Source organism: Doryrhamphus excisus, chromosome 4 (genome assembly GCF_030265055.1).
Source record: "Doryrhamphus excisus isolate RoL2022-K1 chromosome 4, RoL_Dexc_1.0, whole genome shotgun sequence".
NCBI lineage: Eukaryota > Metazoa > Chordata > Actinopteri > Syngnathiformes > Syngnathidae > Doryrhamphus > Doryrhamphus excisus.
In genome coordinates this window covers 21,272,115-21,297,443 of record NC_080469.1, presented here as the reverse complement: position 1 = coordinate 21,297,443, position 25,329 = coordinate 21,272,115, and the positions used below count along the sequence as shown (strand labels likewise).

General features: G+C 37.7%; 3 protein-coding genes across 7 annotated transcripts in view; 1 reads left to right on the top strand and 2 right to left on the bottom strand.

Annotated features, from left to right (window-relative positions):
- Positions 1–10,738, bottom strand: part of stpg2 (sperm-tail PG-rich repeat containing 2) — a 63,689-nt gene extending 52,951 nt beyond the window's left edge. For 2 of the 4 annotated variants that reach the window (XM_058071110.1, XM_058071111.1), the window contains exons 1-6: positions 9,274–10,738; positions 9,100–9,203; positions 8,862–9,032; positions 7,380–7,550; positions 786–901; positions 431–546 (exon numbers count right to left, since the gene is read on the bottom strand). In XM_058071110.1, the coding sequence (XP_057927093.1) occupies positions 431–546; positions 786–901; positions 7,380–7,550; positions 8,862–9,032; positions 9,100–9,203; positions 9,274–9,382 (787 nt within the window). In that variant the 5' untranslated portion in view covers positions 9,383–10,738. The remainder of the gene's footprint in view (positions 1–430; positions 547–785; positions 902–7,379; positions 7,551–8,861; positions 9,033–9,099; positions 9,204–9,273) is intronic. The other 2 variants (XM_058071109.1, XM_058071112.1) reach the window with 2 other exon arrangements.
- bri3bp (bri3 binding protein) lies at positions 9,942–14,408 on the top strand. The gene is made up of 3 exons (XM_058071116.1): positions 9,942–10,458; positions 11,176–11,278; positions 12,083–14,408. Exons 1-3 carry the CDS (start codon positions 10,279–10,281, stop codon positions 12,493–12,495), a joined length of 696 nt encoding a protein of 231 aa, XP_057927099.1. The 5' UTR covers positions 9,942–10,278; the 3' UTR covers positions 12,496–14,408.
- wdr31 (WD repeat domain 31) lies at positions 12,702–24,515 on the bottom strand. Of its 2 annotated transcripts, none has more exons than XM_058071115.1 (10): positions 22,984–23,239; positions 22,757–22,817; positions 21,155–21,287; positions 20,996–21,070; positions 20,776–20,920; positions 19,433–19,533; positions 19,248–19,315; positions 18,600–18,741; positions 17,218–17,380; positions 12,702–17,154 (listed from the first exon to the last, which is right to left on the bottom strand). In XM_058071115.1, exons 2-10 carry the CDS (start codon positions 22,801–22,803, stop codon positions 16,958–16,960), a joined length of 1,071 nt encoding a protein of 356 aa, XP_057927098.1. In that variant the 5' UTR covers positions 22,804–22,817; positions 22,984–23,239; the 3' UTR covers positions 12,702–16,957. The 2 variants fall into 2 exon arrangements, with proteins under 2 accessions (XP_057927098.1, XP_057927096.1); XM_058071113.1 differs by lacking the exon at positions 22,984–23,239 and adding an exon at positions 23,272–24,515 and having other exon boundaries at positions 12,704–17,154.
- Positions 24,516–25,329: the final 814 nt, after the last annotated feature.

Genomic DNA, 25,329 nt, shown 5'->3' with positions numbered 1-25,329 from the left:
AAATTAAATTAAATTAAATTAAATTAAATTAAATTAAATTAAATTAAATTAAATTAAATTAAATTAAATTAAATTAAATTAAATTAAATTAAATTTCATTTCACTACATTTAATTAAATTATTTCAGGAAAATGCAACAAAATGGAGAGCATCCAAGCGTCAAATTGCATGTTGAGTACTATAAATGTGTACATGTTGGCAGGTCTGCACTAACATTGAAAGTACTCCCTACCTCCTGTGCATTATGTGAGACGCTAACCTAACCATGACTAGACGTGCAGTACCACTGGGAGCGGATGGACATCTCCACTGAAAATATAATTCCTGTGTATATAAATAAACCTTTATCCAGATTCTCACCAACTAGCATTATTTATTTTTTGCTGAATGTCATTCTACTTTATGTGGTGTGATATAGTATAACAAAAACTTGCCTTTTTTTCCTCCTGTATGGGCAAAAGGTCGTGGTAACGAGGTATAACCAGCTGGGCTCCGCCCCTTCGCTCTTTTCGCATGTTTACATTCTCGTAGTGTGTTTCTGGGACGCTGCCAGGAGAAAGGATGTGATTGGATAATGCAAGCGTACCTACTATCTACTTAATCACCAGACGGCGACGTTCATCATCAGCGGTTTAATAATATCATGTACATTATGCATTATTATTATTATTACTAGCATCTCTTCTACTTTCACATGCATGCAGGGATTCTGTGAGTGCGTGTACTTCCCTACGGGATATATAATGCACATATTGACCCGTGCGAACAGCAGACGTGCTACTCACATCTCAGGGTAATAGTGGCCTGGACCTGGGCCTTCATCCTTCACCGCCTCGCCCCTCTTTGCCGTCATGTTGCCAAAGTGGACGCCTTTATACTTTTGTGCACAAGTCTTCTCTGCCTGGACACGGGGCAATGAAGATGATGAGGATGAGGAGAAGAGAGCAGGAAGACACCAATAAAGGAAGAAAAGGGGGTTAGAAGATTGCTGAGGTGGAATGAATAAGAGATAAGATAAATGGATGAAGGAATCATTCCGTTGCTTCGTTGCGTGTTATCGCTTTCTGGTGAGGCCTGGTCAAGTTGAAGGTGAACGGGACGTGAAGTTCAGCCAAAAGCCCAAAATATGCCACCATCCTTTCAGGATTTCACCCCAACACACACGCTAACACTTTTACTTTTTTTGACATACACAAAATGTACTGAATTAATGTTTATGTTTGTCGATCATGAGCTACGGGAAAAGCTTGTTCAACCCAAATTGCAGGAGGTCAATACTCAATATAACTGAATCACGGTGTCATCCGACAAAGAAATCACTAAAACACTAAAATCGTCACACAGCAACTTAACATTCAAAATTTATACCTAAGAAATGTAAATATTAAAAAGGCACAGTATTTGAACGATTAGTAGTACTTCTGAAGTAAAGGAGATGTTGAGGGATTAGAACATGGCCGTAAGATTGTATAAACTGCAGGGTTCAAAGGTCGAGAGAAAAGTAGCGACTTATGCACCGGAAATTACTGGATATTTGTATATAGCAAAGGTTTTTACTGGTTTTTACCAGAAATTACTGGATATTTGTATATGGAAATTACTGGATATTTGTATACAGCAAAGGTTTTTACTGGGTTTACCGGAAATTACTGGATATTTGTATATGGAAATTAATAGATATTTGTATATAGCAAAGGTTTTTACTGGTTTTTACCAGAAATGACTGGATATTTGTATATGGAAATGACTGGATATTTGTATATACTAGCAAAGGTTTTTACTGGTTTTTACCAGAAATTACTGGATATTTGTATACAGCAAAGGTTTTTACTGGGTTTACCGGAAATTACTGGATATTTGTATATGGAAATGATTGGATATTTGTATATAGCAAAGGTTTTTACTGGGTTTACCAGAAATGACTGGATATTTGTATATAGCAAAGGTTTTTACTGGTTTTTACCAGAAATTACTGGATATTTGTATATAGCAAAGGATTTTACTGGTTTTTACCAGAAATTACTGGATATTTGTATATAGCAAAGGATTTTACTGGCTTTTAGCGGAAATGACTGGATATTTGCATATAGCAAAGGTTTTTACTGTTTTTTTACCAGAAATGACTGGATATTTGTATATAGCAAAGGTTTTTACTGGGTTTTACCAGAAATTACTGGATATTTGTATATAGCAAAGGTTTTTACTGGTTTTTACCAGAAATTACTGGATATTTGTATATAGCAAAGGTTTTTACTGGGTTTACTGGTAATGACTGGATATTTGTATATAGCAAAGGTTTTTACTGGTTTTTACTAGAAATGACTGGATATTTGCATATAGCAAAGGTTTTTACTGGTTTTTACCAGAAATTACTGGATATTTGTATATTGCAAAGATTTCTACTGGGTTTTACCAAAAATTACTGGATATTTGTATATAGCAAAGGTTTTTACCGGAAATTACTGTATATTTGTATATAGCAAAGGATTTTACTGGTTTTTACTGGAAATGACTGGATATTTGTATATGGAAATTACTGGATATTTGTATATAGCAAAGGTTTTTACTGGTTTTTACTGGAAATTACTGGATATTTGTATATAGCAAAGGTTTTTACTGGTTTTTACTGGAAATTACTGGATATTTGTATATAGCAAAGGATTTTACTGTTTTTTACCGGCAATTACTGTATATTTGTATATAGCAAAGGTTTTTACTGGGTTTACTGGAAATGACTGGATATTTGTATATAGCAAAGGTTTTTCCCAGTGAGGGCCACATCGTGAATAATAAAAGGATGCATATTTTGACTTCATTCTTGTACGATTACTGCTGATTTTTTTCAATTTTTGCTGTTGTCTGGGGGTTTTTTTTTTTTTACTTTAATAATGATTTGGACTGCATGACAAAGTGCAATGGAAAACGTAGCGCTCCTAACCCCATGGTCATTCATATATTAATGTACAACAGAACCAACCCTGCAATGGCAGTAAGGCGTGGTGGAGGGTTGGTGTAACACAGTGTGGCATCTAACCAGAAGAGAGACTTGTACCGCTTCATTATTCATCTCTATTGAGTTCATGCTCCCGAGCTCAAATCTAAGAGCTCGAGCCGCGCTTTAATAAAAAAAAAAAAAAAAAAGAAGCCCAAAAAAAAACACGTAAACTTTGAAATCAAAGCGCCTCAACTTCTATGAGAAGTTCTTCCTTGACCCAGCTGTCCGGCCCTGTTCACTCTGACACATCCTGATGGGAAGAAGATGCACGTCTGACTCAAAAGGAAGAACTCCACGGGGTGCCTGTCTCCTGATCTTCGCGTTTGAACAGCGAGCGCCGGAAGAGATCGCAGGTTCAATCCCCTGTGATCCAATGAAGGGTGGGGGGGACCACAAAGATGTTGTGATAGTTGTTCTTCAAAAGAGAGTAGCTGTTTATTTAGTGTGGCACGCAGACATAAGCAGCATGATGATGCTATCACTGCTGCTGGAGTCCAAAGCCATAAATTGCATTTTTATGTCAATAAGGGGCTTTAAAAGCAAAAACAACACAAAACAATACATATAATACTCAACTAATACTCAACTACTGAGTATAGTACTCAACAAGCTATTTTGGCGGTGTCAAATCATTCATTCATTCATTCATTCATTTTCTAACGCTTTTTCCTCCATTATTACTCTATGTATTAATGGTCATGTCACTGTATTATTATTTATCTTGTAAAAAAAAGTGTCAACAAAAATTAAATTAAATTAAATTAAATTAAATTAAATTAAATTAAATTAAATTAAATTAAATTAAATTAAATTAAATTAAATTAAATTAAATTAAATTAAATTAAATTAAATTAAATTAAATTAAATTAAATTAAATTAAATTAAATTAAATTATTCATTCATTTTCTACCGCTTTTTCCTCCATTATTACTCTATGTATTAATGGTCATGTCACTGTATTATTATTTCTCTTATAAAAAAAATGTAAACAAAAATTAAATTAAATTAAATTAAATTAAATTAAATTAAATTAAATTAAATTAAATTAAATTAAATTAAATTAAATTAAATTAAATTAAATTAAATTAAATTAAATTAAATTAAATTAAATTAAATTAAATTAAATTAAATTAAATTATTCATTCATTTTCTACCGCTTTTTCCTCACAAGGGTCGCAAGGGTTGCTGGAGCCTATCCCAGCTGTCTTTGGGCGAGAGGCGGGGTACACCCTGGACTGGTGGCCAGCCAATCACAGGGCACATATAGACAAACAACCATTCACACTCACATTCATATCTATGGACAATTTGGAGTGGCCAATTAACCTAGCATGTTTTTGGAATGTGGGAGGAAACCGGAGTACCCGGAGAAAACCCACTCATGCACGGGGAGAACATGCAAACTCCACACAGAATTGAACCCTGGTCTCCTAGCTGTGAGGTCTGCGCGCTAACCACTGGACCACCGTGCCGCCCCGGTGTCAAATCAATATAGTTGAAATCATTTTTAAACCTTAAATTAGCCTCAAATAGCGATGATAGCGTCAAAAAGTCACACATTTGTTCCTCGTGAGAAAAAATTCCCTGTTGAAAAAACATAGAAGATGATTTGTATTTATTTATTTTTCATTTCTGGGTTTCAGGTCTTTGTATTTTCTATTTAGCCACCAGATGGCGCTATTTTTTCCCATTCAAAGCATGCAGCAACATTATAGTCATAGTGAAATTATTATTATTATTATTATTATGCGGCCTTTCTTTTCCTTTGCCGCTGAACAATAAACAGGAACCAACTGTATGTACAGTATTTTTTTTTAAGTTACTTTTCGAGGGGTGTTAGGACACAATATACGAGTTTGAATGTGACAAAGTCAAATTTGTTTGATGTGGAAAATAATATAAAGCTGTTTTTTTTTAATCATGAGGGTCCAAAGTGTTGACCCCTTAAGTGTTAAATACTTTTTTTCTCCATTTATTGAATTCAATGAGGTCATCTTTCAACAAAGCAAGAGTCAGTGGTTTCATTGCGGAAAGTAGATGGTTGAACTATCAAGAGGCTTTTTTTAGTAGTATTTTGACACAACCCGGACCAACCACTCAAGTACACTCTTGACGCCCATCAGATGACATCACTGAGAGCCAGCGTCATCATTGTGTAAGTGTGTGTATGTGTGTGTGTTATGACTCTAACGGGTCTACAAGAAGGAATAATAATTACTAATGGCTCCCCTCGCTGCCTGCATATAAAATGGATGAGCATTGTGACTTGTGCTAAAGTGGAGCTGCACTCATTAGCCATGGAAATGGATTTTGAGGATAACTCAATAGGGTGGAGTGCTGCTTCACTGGTGCATTACATGCACACAACACTAATGGGCATCACTGTTACACACACACATGTACACAAATTAGGAGATTTAAAAAAAAATGTATTGGGACAAGCGGCCATACAGTACATACAGGAAGTGGAAATATGGAGCATATTTCACTAATATGACTTTCTTTAGATACAATTGGCTCAAAAATATGTACGTGAGATGAAGGTTGGCCTTAGTGATGCGAGCAAAACCGTTCAAATTGTACATTCCTGCTAGCAAATACTTCCATAAAGTCATACTTCCACTTTTGATACCAGTTTGGCCTCGCCAGAGGTGTTTTGTGCTGCGTTTAAGAAAAACGGAAAGTTGCTAATCCAACTTGGCGCTTATGAGGCGCAACCTCATGTCAAAGCAATGTACTAACGATCTGACTGTGTTGTTTCATCAAGTGACATTAGAAGTAAAACATACACATTAAAACAGCTCATTAACGCCATTTTTGGGGGGAGGGGCAACTTTTGTTTTGTTGTAAATTCTCAGAATTTTACAACTTTTATTTTCCTAAATTTAAGACTTTTTGTTCTCGTAAATGAGTCGTACATTATTCTTGTAAATTTACGACTTTTCTTCTCGTAAATTAGTCGTACTTTATTCTCGTAAATTAGTCATACTTTATTCTCGTAAATTTACGATTTGTGTTCTCGAAGATTAGTCGTACTTTATTCTCATAAATTTATGACTTTTCTTCTCGTAAATGCATGACTTTTCTTCTCACAAATGAGTCGTAATTTATTCTCGTAAATTCACGACTTGTGTTCTCTTAGATGAGTCGCACTTTATTCTCGTAATTTTAAGACTTTTGTTCTCGTAAATGAGTCGTACATTATTCTCGTAAATTTACAACTTTTATTCTCGTGAATGAGTCGTACTTTATTCTGATAAATTTACACCTTTCTTCTCTTAAATGAGTCGTTCTTTATTCTCGTAAATGTACGACTTTTCTTCTCATAAATGAATCATACTTGATTCTCGTAAATGAGTCATAGTTTATTCTCGTAAATTTACGACTTTTCTTCTCGTAAATGAGTCGTACTTTATTCCAGTAAATGAGTCGTACTTTATTCCAGTAAATGAGTCGTTCTTTATTCCAGTAAATGAGTCGTACTTTATTCTCGTAAATTTACAACTTTTCTTCTCGTAAATTTATGACTTTTCTTCTCATAAATGAGTCGTATTTTCTTCTCGTAAATGAGTTGTACTTTATTCTCGTAAATGAGTCGTACTTCATTCTCGTAAATTTACAACTTTTCTTCTCGTAAATGAGTTGGAATTTATTCTCGTAAATTTACGACTTGTGTTCTCTTTGATGAGTCATACTTTAATCTCGTAAATTTAAGACTTTTGTTCTCGTAAATTACTCGTAATTTGTTCTCGTAAATTTACGACTTGTGTTCTCATAGATGAGTTGTACTTTATTCTCGTACATTTATGACTTTTCTTCTCGTAAATGTATTACTTGTTTTCTGGTAGATTAATTGTGCTTTATTCTCGTAAATTTACGACTTTTCTTCTCGTAAATGAGTCATACTTTATTCTCGTAAATATACAACTTGTGTTCTTGTAGATGAGTCGTAAATTTCAAACTCATTTCGATTCATTCACGAGAACAAAAGTCTAAATGAGTTTGAAATTTACGACTCATTTACGAGAACAAGAATTTACGAGAGTAAAGTTGGGAATTTCGAGAATTTGCGACTTTTGTTCTCATAAATTAGTCATAAATTTCCGACTTAATTCTCGTAAATGAACGACTTTATCCTGGTAAGTTCACCACTTTATTCTCGAAATCACAGATTTATTTTTCCATTGTGGCCCTAATTTTTGAAAAAATAATAAAAATAATATGAAAATATGATGGGAAAGAGGTCAAAATACTAGGTAATTAACCTCTCATTCAAAAGGCAACCCCTACAGTACTGGCCATTTTAGACAACTTCTACTAGTACACCTAAACTACCAGGTTAGTGGTGACCCAATCCATAGTAGTACTGTAGTTGTATACATACAGTGAGAGGGTTGTAGTAGGCGGGGCCCAGGCTGGCGTCTCTGGTTGGAGGCTCCTGCTTGCGTAGCACCCCCATGGCGTCCTCCTCGTAGCCACAGGCTTGACCCGGGGAGGGAATGGATGGAACGTCTGACTGTCCGACAAGCCTCTGGAGACTTTTGGCTTGATACACCTCCACATCGGAAGAAAGCAACAGCATGACTTATTTATGGACTCCAATTGTTAAGCGCTACAGGGACTCGGGATAAGACTTGCATGTACATACATTTGTGTGTACTCTAGTATTAGGAGTATACAGTATCTCAAACAAGGAGTGCTTTCACTTTCACCTTTAGGCTGCAGCGCACTTGAAGGCTTTTAGTCCCTGCTGCATTTTTTTTTAACATTTAGATCATCTATCTCATCATGTTCCAGCCTGAATGAGCTAAAAGCACTTCTTTTCTCCAAGGTTCCTGTCACAAAGCAAGAGGTTCAACTATGGATGTTATTTTAGAAACCACACTGATGCACCATTAAAATGTTTTTAAGACGAATTTGGCTCAATTAAAATACATGCTATAAATAAAACAGAGGAATTGGAGATAATATCAACTTATTATTAAATAAATATTATTAAATAGATGGAAACAAAACTTTTTATTTGTCTAATTTTTCAATTTGCTATTAAATCCAAAATTATATTATAAATATATATATAATAATATATATAATTATATATATTATATAATTTTTACATATAATTATATATATATATATATATATATATACATACGTATATATATATATATATATATATATATATATATATATATATATATATATATATATATATATATATATATATATATATATACAATTATATATATATATATTGCAACTATTAATATTGAATGATATTTCATTTTTTTCTTGGGGCAGGGATTATGATTTAAAACATATATATACATATTATTTTATATAATTATATATATATATATACACAATTATATAATTTATATATATATATTGCAACTGTTAATATTGAATGATATTTCATGTTTTTCTTGGGGCGGGTTTTATATATATATGTGTGTGTATATATATATATTGCAACTATTAATATTGAATGATATTTCATGTTTTTCTTGGGGTGGGGATTATGATTTAAAACATATATATACATATATATATTATTTTTATATAATTATATATATATATATACACACACAATTATATATATATATATATATATATATATATATTGCAACTATTAATATTTCATGTTTTTCTTGGGGCGGGTTATGATTTAAAACATATATATACATATATATATATACGTATATATATATACGTATATATATATATATATATATATATATATATATATATATATATATATATATATATATATATATATATATATATATATATATATATATATATATATATATATATATTATTTTTAATATAACCCCCATTTCCCACCCTGCCGCCATCTGCCAACCTTTCTCCTGCCAAGCTTCTCAGAGAGTCCATCATCAGTCATCAGGGCTCCGGGCTTGTTCCCCGAGGCTGGCACCGGAATATCATAGGCCCCTGGGCCCGGACCCTCGGACACTGGATCCTGAAAACGCTTGGAGCGGTTCTGCAGACTGCAGCCACCGTGGACGTTGAGCTGGAGACAAATCCGTACTTGTTTTCATGTTGTGAGCGAATGAAACAGTATGGGCTGTCCGGCTCACCTTCACAGGTGAGGAGTCGTAGGACCCGGGTCCCGGTTCTGTCCCACTGGACTCATTGAGCAATGCTAGTCTGCTTGCCAAGGACAAAAAAGGAGCGTAGCCATCTATGAGAGGTACAAAAACTTAAATAGAACGCTGCTTTCAAGTATATTTATCACTTTTAACCAATGCTACCTGACACTGTGGAAAGTTGCGGTGTGGTGATGTTGTAAGATCCAGGACCCACAGTAGCGGAGGTCCCATTATGTGGCAGGAAGGTGACTCTCGGAGCCCGCCCATACATATTTAAAATGCTCACTATTCACCCGATTGAAAAAAATAAACTTTTAAATTAATCTACTTACTTCACGTACGGTGGACATTTCGCTGTGTCATGTTAGCACTGTATGGCTCCGTAGCTAGGTTACCAAGTAACGCCCTGTCAATCACAAACTATTCTTTTTTTTTGTATAGCGTTGATTAGCAACTCTTGTGTAATATTGCCATCTAGTGGCATTACGTTGAATTGCAACTGTTAATATTGAATGACATTTCATGTTTTTCTTGAGGTGGGGATTATGATTTAAAACATGGCGTTCGTAAAAACGCGTTACATAACAAAAAAAGTCTGTTGACACCTCAGGAAGGGTCATATAGTGATGTATGTATATATTATTTTAATAATGTTTTTGTTGTAATAATTGCTGTAATCTGCATATATATTGTAGCGTTGTATGTGTGTGTTGCATCCCGGGCTGCTGTTTCGTGCATGGACGCTGGGGGGCAGCCTGGTTCAGATGGCGGTTTGGAGCAGGCGTTTGGGAGACCGTCCAATTGTGAGTTACCAAACTGCCTTAGTGTAGCGTTCAAGTTACACGGGAAACATCAGAACCGTCTACTATTTAGACGTATAGTACCGTATTCGCGATACTCAATTTCACACTTGAAACTACACGTTAATTTTACTTATTCGATAAAGTACGTCTCGTTTAAGAGCTGAGCTATCACTTTTGTACCGCCTTGAAAGCCTCCCCGTTGTTGGGATGTAGAAGCTGAAATCTACAACGTCACTTTAACGCGTCACTTGACATCCCAGCAGAGCGCTGAGCGCCAGCAGCCAAGACGTCCGCAGGAGGGAAGGCAGCTATCTTAAACGAATCTGTTTGACTAATATTTTCCTCATTTACACCACAGGCTGCCATGAAAGCAACTACATTGTCCTTGCTTTTCTTGCTGCTTTCCGCGTCGGTGCTCTCGGCAGCGGAAGCGGCCAGAGGCCGGGCCAGCAGCAACCAGAACAGCTTCCGACGGGCGGCTAACGGCGTCTACCAGACCCTTAGCAATGTGTTCGGGGAGGACAACATCCGAGGCCTGTACAAGGTGAGCTTAGAACCAAAAATCGGCAGTTTAAATTTTAAAATAGCCAACCAGAAATGAAGATTAACCAAGGGTGCCATTTTGAAAAATAAACACATTATCCATATTTCGCCCCCGCCCCAAAACAAGCTAACACAGTAGCTGATGTTGCAGAATGTTTTCACTCTACATTAACTAATTTGTAAATTCTATCAATTATTACAACTATCGTATCCAAGTGATGCTTTCGTGTAAGTAATTAAACCCAGATTAAGTAAATTCGCTGATCATTCATGATAGTCGAACGTACCGCTCACCTTGCTAGCGTGTTAGCCAATGCTATTTCCGGTGTAATTGGCCCTTATGTTAGCAGTTATATGCAGAGATTCGACTTTAGTTATTAAAATATGTTTACTTTAAAGTGCCCACCGGTCTGTTTCGTTTATTTTTACAAAAAACTTATGTGTGCTATTAGGGGGCCTTGATGAGGTAATGAGGAAGAACAAGATGCACTATATTCATTCATTCATTCGTTTTCCATGCCGCTTATCCTCACGAGGGTTGCGGGTATGCTGGAGCCTATCCCAGCTGTCTTTAGGCCAGAGGTGGCGTACACCCTGGACTGGTCCCCAGCCAATCACTCGGCACTGGGGTTAGTGGTCCCCATTGGGTGGAATAGTACATTAGTACAATAGTACATATTGGTTCCATTTAATCTTACATTGTTTTCTTTTTTTGTAGTTTTTCTCCAAAGCAACAGAGCGCTTTGTCCATGGAGTGGATTCCTTCCTTGACACGGTCTGGAAGATATGGTCCGATCTCCTGGATGTGATGGGCATTGATTGTAAGTGTCAACATGGACTATAGGGGTACTATTTCTTGTCTACTAGGCTCTAATTATAGTAATAACTATACTTTAGAAAGTCCTAAAAATAGTTTTGTATGCTCTAATTAACATAGTTGAATCCTACTTTGCAGAAATTCACTTACTGTGGTTGGGTCTAGATCAGGGGTCTCAAACACGCGGCCCGCGGGCCAAATGTGGCCCGCAGGACACTAGTTTGAGGCCCCCGCCTTGATATGAAAGTTTAATGTTAGTGCGGCCCGCGCAAGTTTGATATGGATGCGGTATGGTATCATGTACCCAGAAAAAATTATTACGTTTGATTAATGTTCATGTTAAAGGTTAAATAACTGTTAATAGTTATCCTCCCTATCCGTGTGGAAGTGGTAAGTTTTTGGCTATTTAAGTTTAAAGGAAATAACTTGAAGGCTACCGTTTAGGTCGCTAGCTCTCTAGTTTGCGAGTTAGCATGTGTCTCAAGACCCTGCAGTTGCGCAATATGTTGTAAATAAAAAGAGTATAAATGTGACTATAGTCGTGTTTTGTCATGTCTACAGGGCTCTAATAATGCTTTGTTCATTTTAATCTGAAAAAAATAATTTGTCTACCCACCAACTATATGTGGTTTCTTAAGTTTTTATTATTTGCCGTTTTATTATTATTATTATTATATTTATTTATTTATTACTTTATTCTTGATTTGTTTATTTATTTAGTTGAGTAACCAACCAACCACTATTTGAAGTCTGAGACATTTTTGAATGAGTGCTTACTTTGACCTGATGCCTTGCTCCCCACACGCAGCGTCCAACCTCAGCCACTACTTCAGCCCAGCATCCCTCAGCAGCTCACCGGCGCGCGCCCTCCTCCTGGTGGCTGGCGTCCTGGCGGCGTTCTGGTCCCTCTCCATGTTCCTGGGCGGCGTCTTCTACCTGCTGCACGCCGTCTTCGGACGATTCTTCTGGCTGGCACGTGTCGCCCTCCTGGCTCTGTCCTGCCTCTACGTTTTGCAGAAGTTCGAGGGTGACCCTGAGCGAGCCGTGCTGCCGCTGTGCGTCATCATGGCGCTCTACTTCATGACGGGGCCCGTCGGCGTGTACTGGCGGCGTGGCGGCGGAGGCTCGCTGGAGGAGAAGATCGACCACCTTGACACCCAGATCCGGCTGCTCAACATCAGGCTGAGTCGGGTGATAGACAGCCTGGAGCGAGTGGAGTAGAAAACCACCGTCTCCCAACGCCTCTCTCGGTAGTTACGTCATCTTTTCTTATTTTTTAACATGCTTGAATGAAATCTGAACAAATCATCAAAAACAACTTTTTGATGCCTCCAGCATTTCAAAATGTGGGAAGAGAAACTCACCTGTTGGGTTTTTGAAGCTGCCTCTTTTGTGTTTTGAAAATGTTATTCCACAAAACGTTGAAGCCGGTGACATGTACTACAGAGTGTACAAATACCACGGCCAATAAGTACATTGATTGTTGGTGATAGTACTGTTTTTATTTATTGTGTTGTCATTCCTGTATCTTGTCCTGTAGTGTTAGCAGTAGCAGTAGTAGTTTTAACCCTAGGACCCTCTGGGTGTGCTTCACCTGTACCTATGTGGGCTAAAATATTGGGACACATCACCGGCAGGAAATTGGAGGTAAATTGGACCACTTTGTAGGAGGAAATATGCCATTATAATTGATGGATTATTGGATTTAGAGCAGTGGTTCTCAACTAGTTTGGCTGCGGGACCCACCATCGCCCCTCAAATTGCAAAAGTTTTTCAACTCAAACTTCTCAAATATGTTCTACGCTCTTCTACAGAAGATATCTGCAGCAAATCCCCAGTCCATGTTCTTCCCTTCCCACTCAAGCCATAAACATGGCAGACACCTCCATGGAGGCTTAGCAAGCAAATAGCAAGACAAGAATACAAGGTGCATTCACGGACATTGGGTCATTATTACAAGACCGCAACCCACCAGTGAGTGGAGAATGAGGGTGTGTGTCTTCAGTAGTTCAGTCCACATAGTGAACAGTGTAATATATTGCATCACCTCTTCCATCTCAGCATTGTATTAAGACAGTAATCTCAGGGACATAATCGGACAATACACGTTCAATTCCCAATAACTTTCCCCATCAGTGTCTCTAAAGTTGCTTTCAATGCCCGTTAGAGCAACTTTGTTTCAGCATCAGTGGGGTTTCCTTTGTATTTCTGTCCCTGTTTTTCACTAATGACATTCACTTTGAGATATTCTGGACTTTTGATGCACCGTTTTGTCCACATCACCCAAATATTGAGGAATAAGACCTCCACCGAGGCCAAAGAAGCAACTATTTACACACTCCTGTGTTCATTCATTTGAGCGATAGGATTTAAAATTATGAGATTCAAGTCCAGTTCCGATAATTCATCATTAAGACGGGGGTGGAGGTCATGCATTTAGAGTCAGCAGTTTATTGCACTAAGTACTGAACTATTATAATGTAATGCAATACTCTGTTTGGGTCTCTTAGCTTCGCTGATATGAAGGAAGAACTGTAAAAAATGTCATTTGTGGGAAAGAAGGTGTTGAAGCTCTTATTTCTGTTGCAAGTGCATGTTTTAGTACTCTTTAACAGCAGCATGTGGTGTTTTTTTATATAGAGTAAGGTGACTTTATGAGAAAGAACCTTTTTAAACCCGATTTGTGGAGACATGCATTAATGAGTAGTGTTACACTGTGAAAGGTTCACTTTTACATAAGGTTGTGTGCATTTTTTAATGTTTTTTTTTTTTTTTTTTTAAGTCTTCAACAGTGTTGGGGAAACTTTAAGCCGTATAGATAAGATAACTTGCTGGCAAATCCACTTGAACGTTATTTATTCATCAGAAATCCTTATCCTGATGTCATATTTAGCCTTTTTTCCTGTTTAATGTGCCAACTTGAATCATTTTTTTATTCTATCAGTTAAAATGCAAAACTTGTTTTCCAAATTGTTTACTTAAGATAGCATATGTGGAAAATTGAACAAATGTGATTTGTGTGTGTTTGCGTGTGTGCGTTTATATGCAAACATGTTGGTAGCCAATCAGAGCTTCTGTTTCCGTGTGTCCAAATCTGAATTAATTATCTTATTTCAGTGAATTAAAATACCCAAAAAGGATGAAATCTCCCGTGTGTTATTAAATACGGACTGTTGCAGAGATTGTATGTGGAATACAATGTGTGTATTTAAATGTACATTGTTGCTGTAATTCACCAGCTTCCCCACCAGGTAGTGCTAATGCACTACATTGGGATTTCACAAGACACCGTTCATAATAATTGTGATACTATACAGTATAGAGTAGTACACAATGTAAATACTTTATGAAGGTGAAACATTCCAGAGTGTGGAAAGAGTCTGAATCCCCTACTGTCCTTCAGTGGTCTATATTATTAACCCTTAAATGCACAAGTGACTGGACCCCACACTCTTCCATAAGTGGGTCAAAAATGACCCGTACTAGAATCAATGCGTTTTTATGCCAATTTTGCCATTTTGGTTAGGAATAATCACTTGTATGATATTTAGTATTATATTTAGGACCACACAAGAATGTTTTCATCCAGCATCTGTAAACAAAAGAGTAATGCCCAACAATACATACAGTAATGTTAGCCAGCTATTTATAAAGTAGGCTAATTTGTTGATAACACTAACAGTCATGAAAGACACATACACAATATTATATGAAGATAATACTTGTATTAGCACTATGTGTAAAATAATCTTCCTGAGGGGTGACACGTGATCTACAGTTAATTTATTCCTGACAGCCAAAGGTGATAAAAATCAAAGGTTCCTATTTGGATTCCATAGAAAATGCATGCTGGTCATTTTTGACCCACTTATGGAAGGTTGGGGTAGTAACACAAAAACTAAAATGTATTAAAATTTATAAAAGGTAAGTTAAAAATGTGAATGGTATGATATTAAAAACATGTTTTTTGAGGAATACCTGGAATATGAAATGATGAAAAATTTTCATTATGAAGATATTTCAAGAAAACAACCTGACCGGGTCATTTATGACCCACTTATGGAAGGTTGGGGTAGTAACACAAAAACTAAAATTTCTTAAAATTTATAAAAGGTAAGTTAAAAATGTGAACGGTATGATCGCAAAAACATATCTTTTGAGGAATACCTGGAATATGAAATGATGAAAAATTTTCATTACGAAGATATTTCAAGAAAACAACCTGACCGGGTCATTTTTGACCCACTTATGGAAGGTTGGGGTAGTAACACAAAAACTAAAATTTCTTAAAAATTTAAAAAAGGTAAGTTAAAAATGTGAATGGTATGATCGCAAAAACATGTTTTTTGAGGAATACCTAGAATATGAAATGATGAAAAATGTTCATTATGAAGATATTTCAAGAAAAAACCTGACCGGGTCATTTTTGACGCACTTATGGAAGGTTGGGGTAGTAACACAAAAACTAACATTTCTTAAAATGTATAAAAGGTAAGTTAAAAATGTGAATGGTATGATCGCAAAAACATGTTTTTTGAGGAATACCTGGAATATGAAATGATGAAAAATTTTCATTATGAAGATATTTCAAGAAAGCAACCTGACCGGGTCATTTTTGACCCACTTATGGAAGGTTGGGATAGTAACACAAAAACTGAAATTTCTTAAAATTTATAAAAGGTAAGTTAAAAATGTGAATGGCATGATCGCAAAAACGTGTTTTTTGAGGAATACCTGGAATATGAAATGATGAAAAATTTTCATTACAAAGATATTTCAAGAAAACAACCTGACCAGGTCATTTTTGACCCACTTATAGAAGGTTGGGGTAGTAACACAAAAACTAAAATTTATAAAAGGTAAGTTAAAAATGTGAATGGTATGATATTAAAAACATGTTTTTTGAGGAATACCTGGAATATGAAATGATGACAAATTTTCATTATGAAGATATTTCAAGAAAACAACCTGACCGGGTCATTTTTGACCCACTTATCGAAGGTTGGGATAGTAACACAAAAACTAAAATTTCTTAAAATTTATAAAAGGTAAGTTAAAAATGTGAATGGTATGATCGCAAAAACATGTTTTTGACATATGAAATGATGAAAAATGCATCTAAGCGTTAATGTGGACCAGCCAGGACACCTCAAATGTTACCTCAATCTCTATAAGGACTGTGTACATTCATATAAGTACATGGGGGCCATGTGTCCAAGTACTGTAATTCCTTGGTATACATTCATAATATTGCTCCTGTCTGATGTAAAACATATTTGCGGTATATTATGTCACAGAGCTGCTTTATTTTTGTTGTTGTTTATGGTCTATTTGTTCAGTTTAACAATATTTGACCTAAAAAATGAATGATGACGCATTTCATACTAAAAAAGCTACAGCAATGCTACATATTATTATTCTACAAAACTATAACTTTCTATTTGGCAGTTTCAAAAATATGTATGTTACCTCCTGAGAATATATCCAAGTACACCTTCCTTTGGTGATGGTGTGCTTCACATAGTCGACGTTCATGCAGCTGCTACAGGCTGTGAGGGAGTAGTCCATCTTTGCACCTAGCAACAGAACTTGGGTCCACCTGGCTAAGGAAAGAACCAATCCTCTTCAGTCCAACAGTTTCTGGTCATTAAAAAAATAGCTTGTAGAAAAAGACATGAGGCTGTCAGAAGCATGACACCACCCTAATGTCCAAGTCACTCGCTCCACCTGCCCCGGAACCCTGAACGTGGTTTGATCCGTGCATGACCTGGATGTGATGGAGTCCGCTGTTGAAGCTGGCACACAGCACATTGGACGAGTCGCTGGGCGCCAAAGACACCAGAGGACCAGCGCCGTCCAGCGACAGCGTCCCTAAGCAGACTGGACAAGAGCGTAAGAGACTCAAGAGCTGGTTCAAACATGGTATGATGTAACCTTGGATACCTGCTGACTTCTGGTCCCAGACTTTGATGGAGCTGTCGTGGGAGGACGTCGCTACCAGAGCGGTGCCCCCTGGAGGCGTGGGCAGGAAGACGCAGCACGCTGTGGTCTGCAGGTGGCCTCGGTATTCCACCACCTTACAGCCCGGTTGACGCAGGTCCCAGAGCTTTCAGGATAGAGACCGGAACATGTTAAAAATATCACGGTGGAGGGAGCAGTTGGTGCAATGTGAACAAAAGTTCAATCCAATTTTGCAATTTAAATGCAAAAAGAACCGCTAGATCAGGGGTCTCAAACACGCGGCCCGCGGGCCAAATGTGGCCCGCATGACACTAGTTTGAGGCCCCCGCCTTGATATGAAAGTTTAATGTTCGTGCGGCCCGCGCAAGTTTGATATGGATGCTGTATGGTATCATGTACCCAGAAAAAAATATTATGTTTGATTAATGTTCATGTTAAAGGTTAAATAACTGTTAATAGTTATCCTCCCTATCCGTGTGGAAGTGGTAAGTTTTTGGCTATTTAAGTTTAAAGGAAATAACTTGAAGGCTACTGTTTAGGTCGATAGCTCTCTAGTTTGCGAGTTAGCATGTGTCTCAAGACCCTGCAGTTGCGCAATATGTTGTAAATAAAAAGAGTATAAATGTGACTATAGTCGTGTTTTGTCATGTCTACAGGGCTCTAATAATGCTTTGTTAATTTTAATCTGAAAAAAATAATTTGTCTACCCACCAACTATATGTGGTTTCTTAAGTTTTTATTTGCCGTTTTATTGTTATTATTATATTTATTTATTTATTACTGATTGATTGATTTTCTTTATTCTTGATTTATTTATTTTTCATCTTATTTTGTGTAGAAAAATAAAAAGTAAGATATTTGAGAACAGTGGAATGTTTTATCAGAGCTTTTCTTGTAGAAAATCGAAACCAAAGCAAAGTTTATTCATTTTTCTGTTTTTAATAAATGCGTTTTTTTTTTTTTTTGAAAACCTGATGCGGCCCAGTCTCGCCCAGACCCAAGCTCCAGTGGCCCCCAAGTAAATTGAGTTTGAGACCCCTGCGCTAGATCCACATCTTGTCCACATTTGGGGTGCACACCCTGACAAAAACCAGGTTGAGATCACCAGAGATGTCCATTGCAGTGTCCACAAATGTGAACGCAGTCAACTCCGTAAGGTTTCAGTTACCCTTCAGTTTACATGCACTGACAAAAAGAATTGACTCCCTTTCTGATCCACAACACAGGATGTTCTCAGAATTATTATTATTCAAGTCAGGACCAAAAAGTGAACCAACAGAAAACGAAGTCAATCCGTTCAATTCAGTCCATTAAAAAAAAAAAAGAAAAATGAAACAGCCAATCAGGAACTGAGGCAGTCTCACCGTGGCTTCACAGCCTTGGCCCCCGAAGCCGTTGCTGCTGGACACCAGGTAGTTTCCATTGGGAGAAACGTCACAGTGTGTCTGGATGTACTGCTTGGCCGGAAAGGTGTTCATCACCTTCCACGAGCGGCTGTCCCACACCCTGTCGACATACATAGAAACCACATATTACCACATAGTCCTCCTTTTTGTCAATGCTGGACACTGTTATGAAAAAGCAATTGCCTTGCCTGCCACTAGATGGCAATGTTTTTCTTTCTTTTTAAATGTATAACTAACATACTTTTTAATGTAGTTTTGTTCAGGGGTAAATGTTTAATGTCCTTGTTTTGTGTTTTTATGTGGGTGTTACCGACGTAACAGTTATGTTCAAAGTTCAGTGACCATGAATGCACCTCGGGAGAATGTAGTGGAGTGTTTGCGAGCTGCGTCAATGTGGCCTAAATATTCCTATTGTCCAAGTATAAAGTTGTTATAGTGTACTAGGTTTAATAGTGATTGACACAAGTGTGTGTGGTTGCTGAAGTACAAAAACCTCATGCGGTAATAGAGTACTGTAGTTTCATACCTACGTAAGTGTGTTGTAATCTTACTAAATCTTATTTTAGCTGCTTTGCATAGTTGCGCAGTGGCAAGACCTGTCTGTACCGTATGGTCTTATCCTCTGAGGTCTGGACTACTGAGGAGCTCTCTGGCACCCAGCACACGTGAGTCACCTGCACAGCCATGACAAGGAAATTGGACAAGGAACGGATCACGTGATGTCATATTTTTTGAACATGTACAAATGCATTATTGGCATACAAGAGTCTGCATAGCAATAAAGTTCTCACCAGGTTCCTGGAAATGTTGTGTCTCTGTTCGCATTTTGCAGATTCAATGTCCCACAGGCACATCCAGTTGTCTCGTGAGCCCGTGCACAGTTTTCGCCCGTCTGCAAAGCACGATAGCGACAGTCTTGCGATAATGAATAAATCACACGATACAAGAGAGAAGAAATATGATCTCAGAGAAGAACTAAATTTGAAACACTTACTATATGCTAGAACTACGTTAAAAAGCCATAGCATTTCAGTATGTGGAATCAAACTATGGAATGGATTGAGTAAGACCCTCAAACAATGCACAACGATGAGCCAATTCAAGAAACAATACAAGCAGTTGATGTTTGCTAAATACAAGGATGAAGAGTCTTGAACCAGTCATGATGTGCTATATATATCACTATATTGACACTTACTATGGTACCCATTATGTCATTGGATGATCATATCACCTCATACTTCGGTCTGTGACAAAAATAAAATAAAATGAAAAATTTTAAATTAAAAAAAAAATTAAACAAAATTTAAAAAATAAAAAAACTTTTTTAATTTAATTTTTTTTTTAATTAAAAATAAATTATTTTTTTTTAAAAAACTTAAAACTATATTAGGAAAGCAGGAAGTGAACAAATGTAACAATTACTGATTGTAAAAGTACCAGATGGAGGGGTAGGATTTAATAAGCTTTGCTTCTTCCTACTTCTTTTGGACATGTGGAACTGGGAACTGATTATGTGATGCACTATTATGTGATCACTATATTGACAGTTACTATGGTACACATTATGTCATTGTATGGTCATATCACCTCGTACTTCGGTACGTGACAAAAAATAAAAATACAAAAAAAAAACCTTAAATTAAATTATATTAGAAAGGCAGGAAGTGAACAAATGTAACAGTTACTGATCTTTCTTCCTACTCCTTTTGGACATGTGGAACTGGGAACTGATTATGTGATGCATTCAATTGCAATCTGGTGCATGTTCAAATGAAATTAAACCATTACCATAAATGAAATTAACTTCAGTATTTTGCCAGCCTCCATCTTTGTGCACGAATGTCTGTTTCAGCACCGAAACGCTTTATAGAACAATGGCAATCAACATCGAACAGAGTGAGACCTTATCAGTCATACAGTCGCTTTGTCTCCGTGTGGGGAAGCGGGGCGGCTAGCGTGTGGAGCAATGAGGAGTAACGCAGGTGAAGTTAAAAGGGAAAAAGATGCTAGCAAAATACATTATCATAACATTAGAGGTTTATTTGGTCTTGAAAAATGTCAATAACATAGTTTAGCCTCAATTTGTGGGACAGGTAGGAAGTGGAGTGTGTGTGTGTGTTAATGTGTATACCAGGGCTGACAGCCAGTCCATTGACCACCAACTCATGCCCGCTGAATTCCTGAATAGGCTCGTCTCCCTGGTTCAAGTCCCACATGAGCACAGTCTTGTCCCGCGAGGCACTGAAGATCCACGTACTACCCGGATAACACACCACCTGGATTTTAAACCGTGCGTTGTTGTTGTTGTTGTTAAACCGGTGACAGATTCCAACGAGCAGTATTGACGTTACCTTGGTAACCTCTCTGTTGTGACCCTGGAAGGACTGACACACGTGGCCTTGTTTCCAGTCATACACCACCACTGCCTGGATGGAACACACACACACACACACACATTTGTGTGTTTTGACAGATCTCAATGCAATCCTTGATGTTAAGTTTAGTGTTACCTGGTCGGTCCCACCAGAGACACACAGATCTGGGCTCAGGTTGGCGACAGTGTTGATGGAGCCATGATGAGCGGGCTCGTACTGCACCACCTGACTGTCTGATGTAGTGTCTGCCGTTCCCTCCTGAGAGGCCCTGAACAAAAAAAAACTAAACTTAATGAATTAGGATAAGGTTGTACAATGGACTGGAATCAATATACAGTGATAAATGAGGGATTACTGTTTTTCCGGTATATTTAGGGCCTATAAAGAATTTTTTTTTTAACTACGAGTCAAAAATGACTCCCATACTGCACTTTGGACCCCCGTCTTAGTGCTTCTACTGCACTTTTACGAGAAGTTGGTTGTCAAGAAGAAAATAACTGAGGGTCCAAAGTATTCATTCATTCATTTTCTACCGCTTATCCTCACGAGGGTCACGAGGGTGCTGGAGCCTATCCCAGCTGTCATCGGGCGAGAGGCGGGGTACATCCTGGACTGGTGGCCAGCCAATCACAGGGCACATATACACAAACAACCATTCACACTCACATTCATACAGGTTGTACAATGGACTGGAATCAATATACAGTGATAAATGAGGGATTACTATTTTTCTGGTATATTTAGGGCCTATAAAGAATATTTTTTAAACTGCGAGTCAAAAATGACTCCCATACTGCACTTTGGACACCCCCCCCCCCCCCCGTCTTCGTGCTTCTACTGCACTTTTATGATAAGTTGGTTGTCAAGAAGAAAATAACTGAGGATGCAAAGTATTCATTCATTCATTTTCTACCGCTTATCCTCACAAGTGTGCTGGAGCCTATCCCAGCTGTCTTCGGGCGAGAGGCGGGGTACACCCTGGACTGGTGGCCAGCCAATCACAGGGCACATATAGACAAACAACCATTCATACTCACATTCATACCTATGGACAATTTGGAGTCGCCAAAATAAACAAATAAATAAATAAACAAACAAACTTTTAGGAAAGCAGGAAGTGAACAAATGTAACAGTTACTGATTGTAAAAGTACCAGATGGAGGGGTAGGATTTAATAAGCTTTGCTTCTTCCTACTCCTGGGAACTGGGAACTGATTATGTGATGCATTCAATTGTAATCTGATGCATGTTCTAATGAAATAAAACAATTAGCATTACCAGTAATGGAAGAAATGCAACTACAGAGTCTAAAACATTCATTCATTCATTCATTTTCTACCGCTTTTTCCTCACTGGAGTCGCGGGGGTGCTGGAGCCTATCCCAGCTGTCTTCGGGCGAGAGGCGAGGTACACCCTGGACTGGTGGCCAGCCAATCACAGGGCACATATAGACAAACAACCATTCACACTCACATTCATACCTATGGACAATTTGGAGTCGCCGATTAACCTAGCATGTTTTTGGAATGTGGGAGGAAACCGGAGTACCCGGTACTCCACACAGAGATGGCCGAGAGTGGAATTGAACCCCTCTCTCCTAGCTGTGAGTTCTGCGTGCTAACCACGTGCAGCCCTGCATGCAAAGTAAATGTGCCGAAATGTGTCTTGCATATAGAAGTCTAATATGATCACATGTCATTCACACTTAAATTGTTATTTCAGCAGAACAAGTCTCACCTGTACAACTCGGACCGCTTGCGGAATTTGCTCTGGAGCTTTCCCATGCCTGCCTTGGACCCTGTTAATGGCGTTGATAAACACAGCAGTTGTTGAATGCAACGCCAGAAAATATACATGCAGTTTATCAACACACATTCAGCCCAAGAAGAAAAAACAAACAAAAAAACAAGGTGTGGGATTGTTACCATGAAAACTACAACTTCTAACAATACACTCAGGTGTACCTAATGCTGTCTGGTGAGTGTTTACGGCCAGGTGAGATTATAATCAGTCGTCCACACGCAAGCAAGTAGTCAGACAGACACATGTACAGCTCAAATCCTGCCCTCGTCTTCCTGCCGCACTTCTTAAAGAATTAAATCCTATTAGAGTCGCATCATTACTGTCGCAAAGCATTACAAAACACCTGCTTCGAGGTGCTTTGGCTATGATTATGCAACATTTATGCAGAATAAATAAATAACTGAGTATAACTATGCACGCAATGCTTATGGAGATGAGTTTAGTTTTACCTGCAGTCCAGTCAGGAGTTCTCCCACAGCGATGCTGAGGCTAATGTGTGCGGCTAGCTGCCTAGCATGCTAACTAATCTTTACCGCTCACGTCAAGCTCGCTCCGCGCACAAACTCGGTCGAGTCGGGTGTCGAACATCCCCGAATGACTTCCAGCGGGCTGTCATAGCACTTAAAAGTTGTTCTGGGTCCGTGGGAAAATCATACCAGCGTGACGTTACGAGCTCTCTCCGTGGAGACGGAGGAGCGACGCTTTCTCGTCGTTAGGCAAGGGCGGGGCCACGTGACAAGGGACAGGAAGTCTTTTGAGCGACTCCGCCCTCCAAAATAAAAGCGTGTTTTGGACACAAGGTTCGCCATTGTTGCAGTCTTAAAAAAAATTGAACGAGATTTATATCAGAATCACCAAAATAAGGCGAAAATGGTAATTTATCAGAAGATTCAGTGTGTCTATAAGCAACTGGTTCTATCTGAAGCCTATCTGCACATTCCAATACATGTTTAAATGTCTGGAGTTTTGACGTAAAATGTTTTGTTTTTATTTGCAAAAAAAATCACTCTTGGAAGTGGACAAAATGCATGTATGTAGAGAAATTTCCCAAACGGTAGCAGAAATTAACCTTTGTATCAGAGTTTCTAGGAAACAAGAAAGCAGATCATTATAAGCAGCTGGTGCAAAGTCCTACAAAGCCTAGTAATCACTAAAGATACTTTTTTTTTTTACATCTAGATTTCTTTCCGTGCAACTGTGGGGAAGTAAGTGATGAGCACGGGGAAGGATTCCACTAGAAAAGACTGCTTAGAACAGGGGTCTCAAACACGCGGCCCGCGGTCCAAATGTGGCCCGCAGGACACTAGTTTGATATGAAAGTTTATTGTTAGTGCGGCCCGCGCAAGTTTGATATGGATGCTGTATGGTATCATGTACCCAGAAAAAATTATTACGTTTGATTAATGTTCATGTTAAAGGTTAAATAACTGTTAATAGTTATCCTCCCTATCCGTGTGGAAGTGGTAAGTTTTTGGCTATTTAAGTTTAAAGGAAATAACTTGAAGGCTACCGTTTAGGTCGCTAGCTCTCTAGTTTGCGAGTTAGCATGTGTCTCAAGACCCTGCAGTTGCGCAATATGTTGTAAATAAAAGTTTAAAAAATGAAAGTTTAATGTTAGTGCGGTCCGCGTAAGTAAATAAAAAGAGTATAAATGTGACTATAGTCGTGTTTTGTCATGTCTACAGGGCTCTAATAATGCTTTGTTAATTTTAATCTGAAAAAAATAATTTGTCTGCCCACCAACTATATGTGGTTTCTTAAGTTTTTATTATTATTATATTTATTTATTACTGATTGATTGATTTTCTTTATTATTGATTTGTTTATTTATTTTTCATCTTATCTTGTGTAGAAAAATAAAAAGTAAGATATTTGAGAACAGTGGAATGTTTTATCAGAGCTTTTATTGTAGAAAATTGGAACCAAAGCAAAGTTTTTAATTTTTTTTTGTTTTTAATAAATGCGTTTTTTTGTTGTTTTTTTTTTTTGAAAACCTGATGCGGCCCAGTCTCACCCAGACCCGAGCTCCAGTGGCCCCCAAGTAAAATGAGTTTGAGACCCCTGGCTTAGAATCTGATCAGGGGTGACCCTGCTGCTGAGTATTAGAGACAAGCCTCCTTTAGATACTGAATAAAGGGAACTTTATTATGTTATATTTAATCTCCTGATGTCTTATGTCATTTGTAGTTTATTTCTTGATGGATGAAGTGCAACTTATATATTATTTTTCAGCAAAAATGCCAAAGTCCATTGTATACTAAATACATGCAATTTTGATGTTACATACATTAAGCTAACCAGCACAGTTATCAACTGATTTTCAGTTCATCTTATCAAAATCAATTAGATTTAGTTATGTTTATCTCAGCAGACCTCACAGCTTGGAGACAGGGATTCAATTCCACCCTCGGCCATCTCTGTGTGGAGTTTGCATGTTCTCCCCGTGCATGCGTGGGTTTTCTGCGGGTACTCCGGTTTCCTCCCACATTCCAAAAACATGCTAGGTT

Excerpts from the sequence above, each read along its gene's own strand:
- wdr31 (XM_058071113.1), bottom strand. The coding sequence starts at position 22,803 with ATGGGAAAGCTCCAGAGCAAATTCCGCAAGCGGTCCGAGTTGTACAG. Across the intron at positions 21,071-21,154 it reads TCTCTGGTGGGACCGACCAG|GCAGTGGTGGTGTATGACTG; the intron begins GTAACACTAAAC and ends TGTTCCATCCAG. Across the intron at positions 19,534-20,775 it reads TGGACTGGCTGTCAGCCCTG|ACGGGCGAAAACTGTGCACG; the intron begins GTATACACATTA and ends CGTGCTTTGCAG.
- bri3bp (XM_058071116.1), top strand. The coding sequence starts at position 10,279 with ATGAAAGCAACTACATTGTCCTTGCTTTTCTTGCTGCTTTCCGCGTCG. Across the intron at positions 10,459-11,175 it reads ACATCCGAGGCCTGTACAAG|TTTTTCTCCAAAGCAACAGA; the intron begins GTGAGCTTAGAA and ends CTTTTTTTGTAG. Across the intron at positions 11,279-12,082 it reads GGATGTGATGGGCATTGATT|CGTCCAACCTCAGCCACTAC; the intron begins GTAAGTGTCAAC and ends CCCCACACGCAG.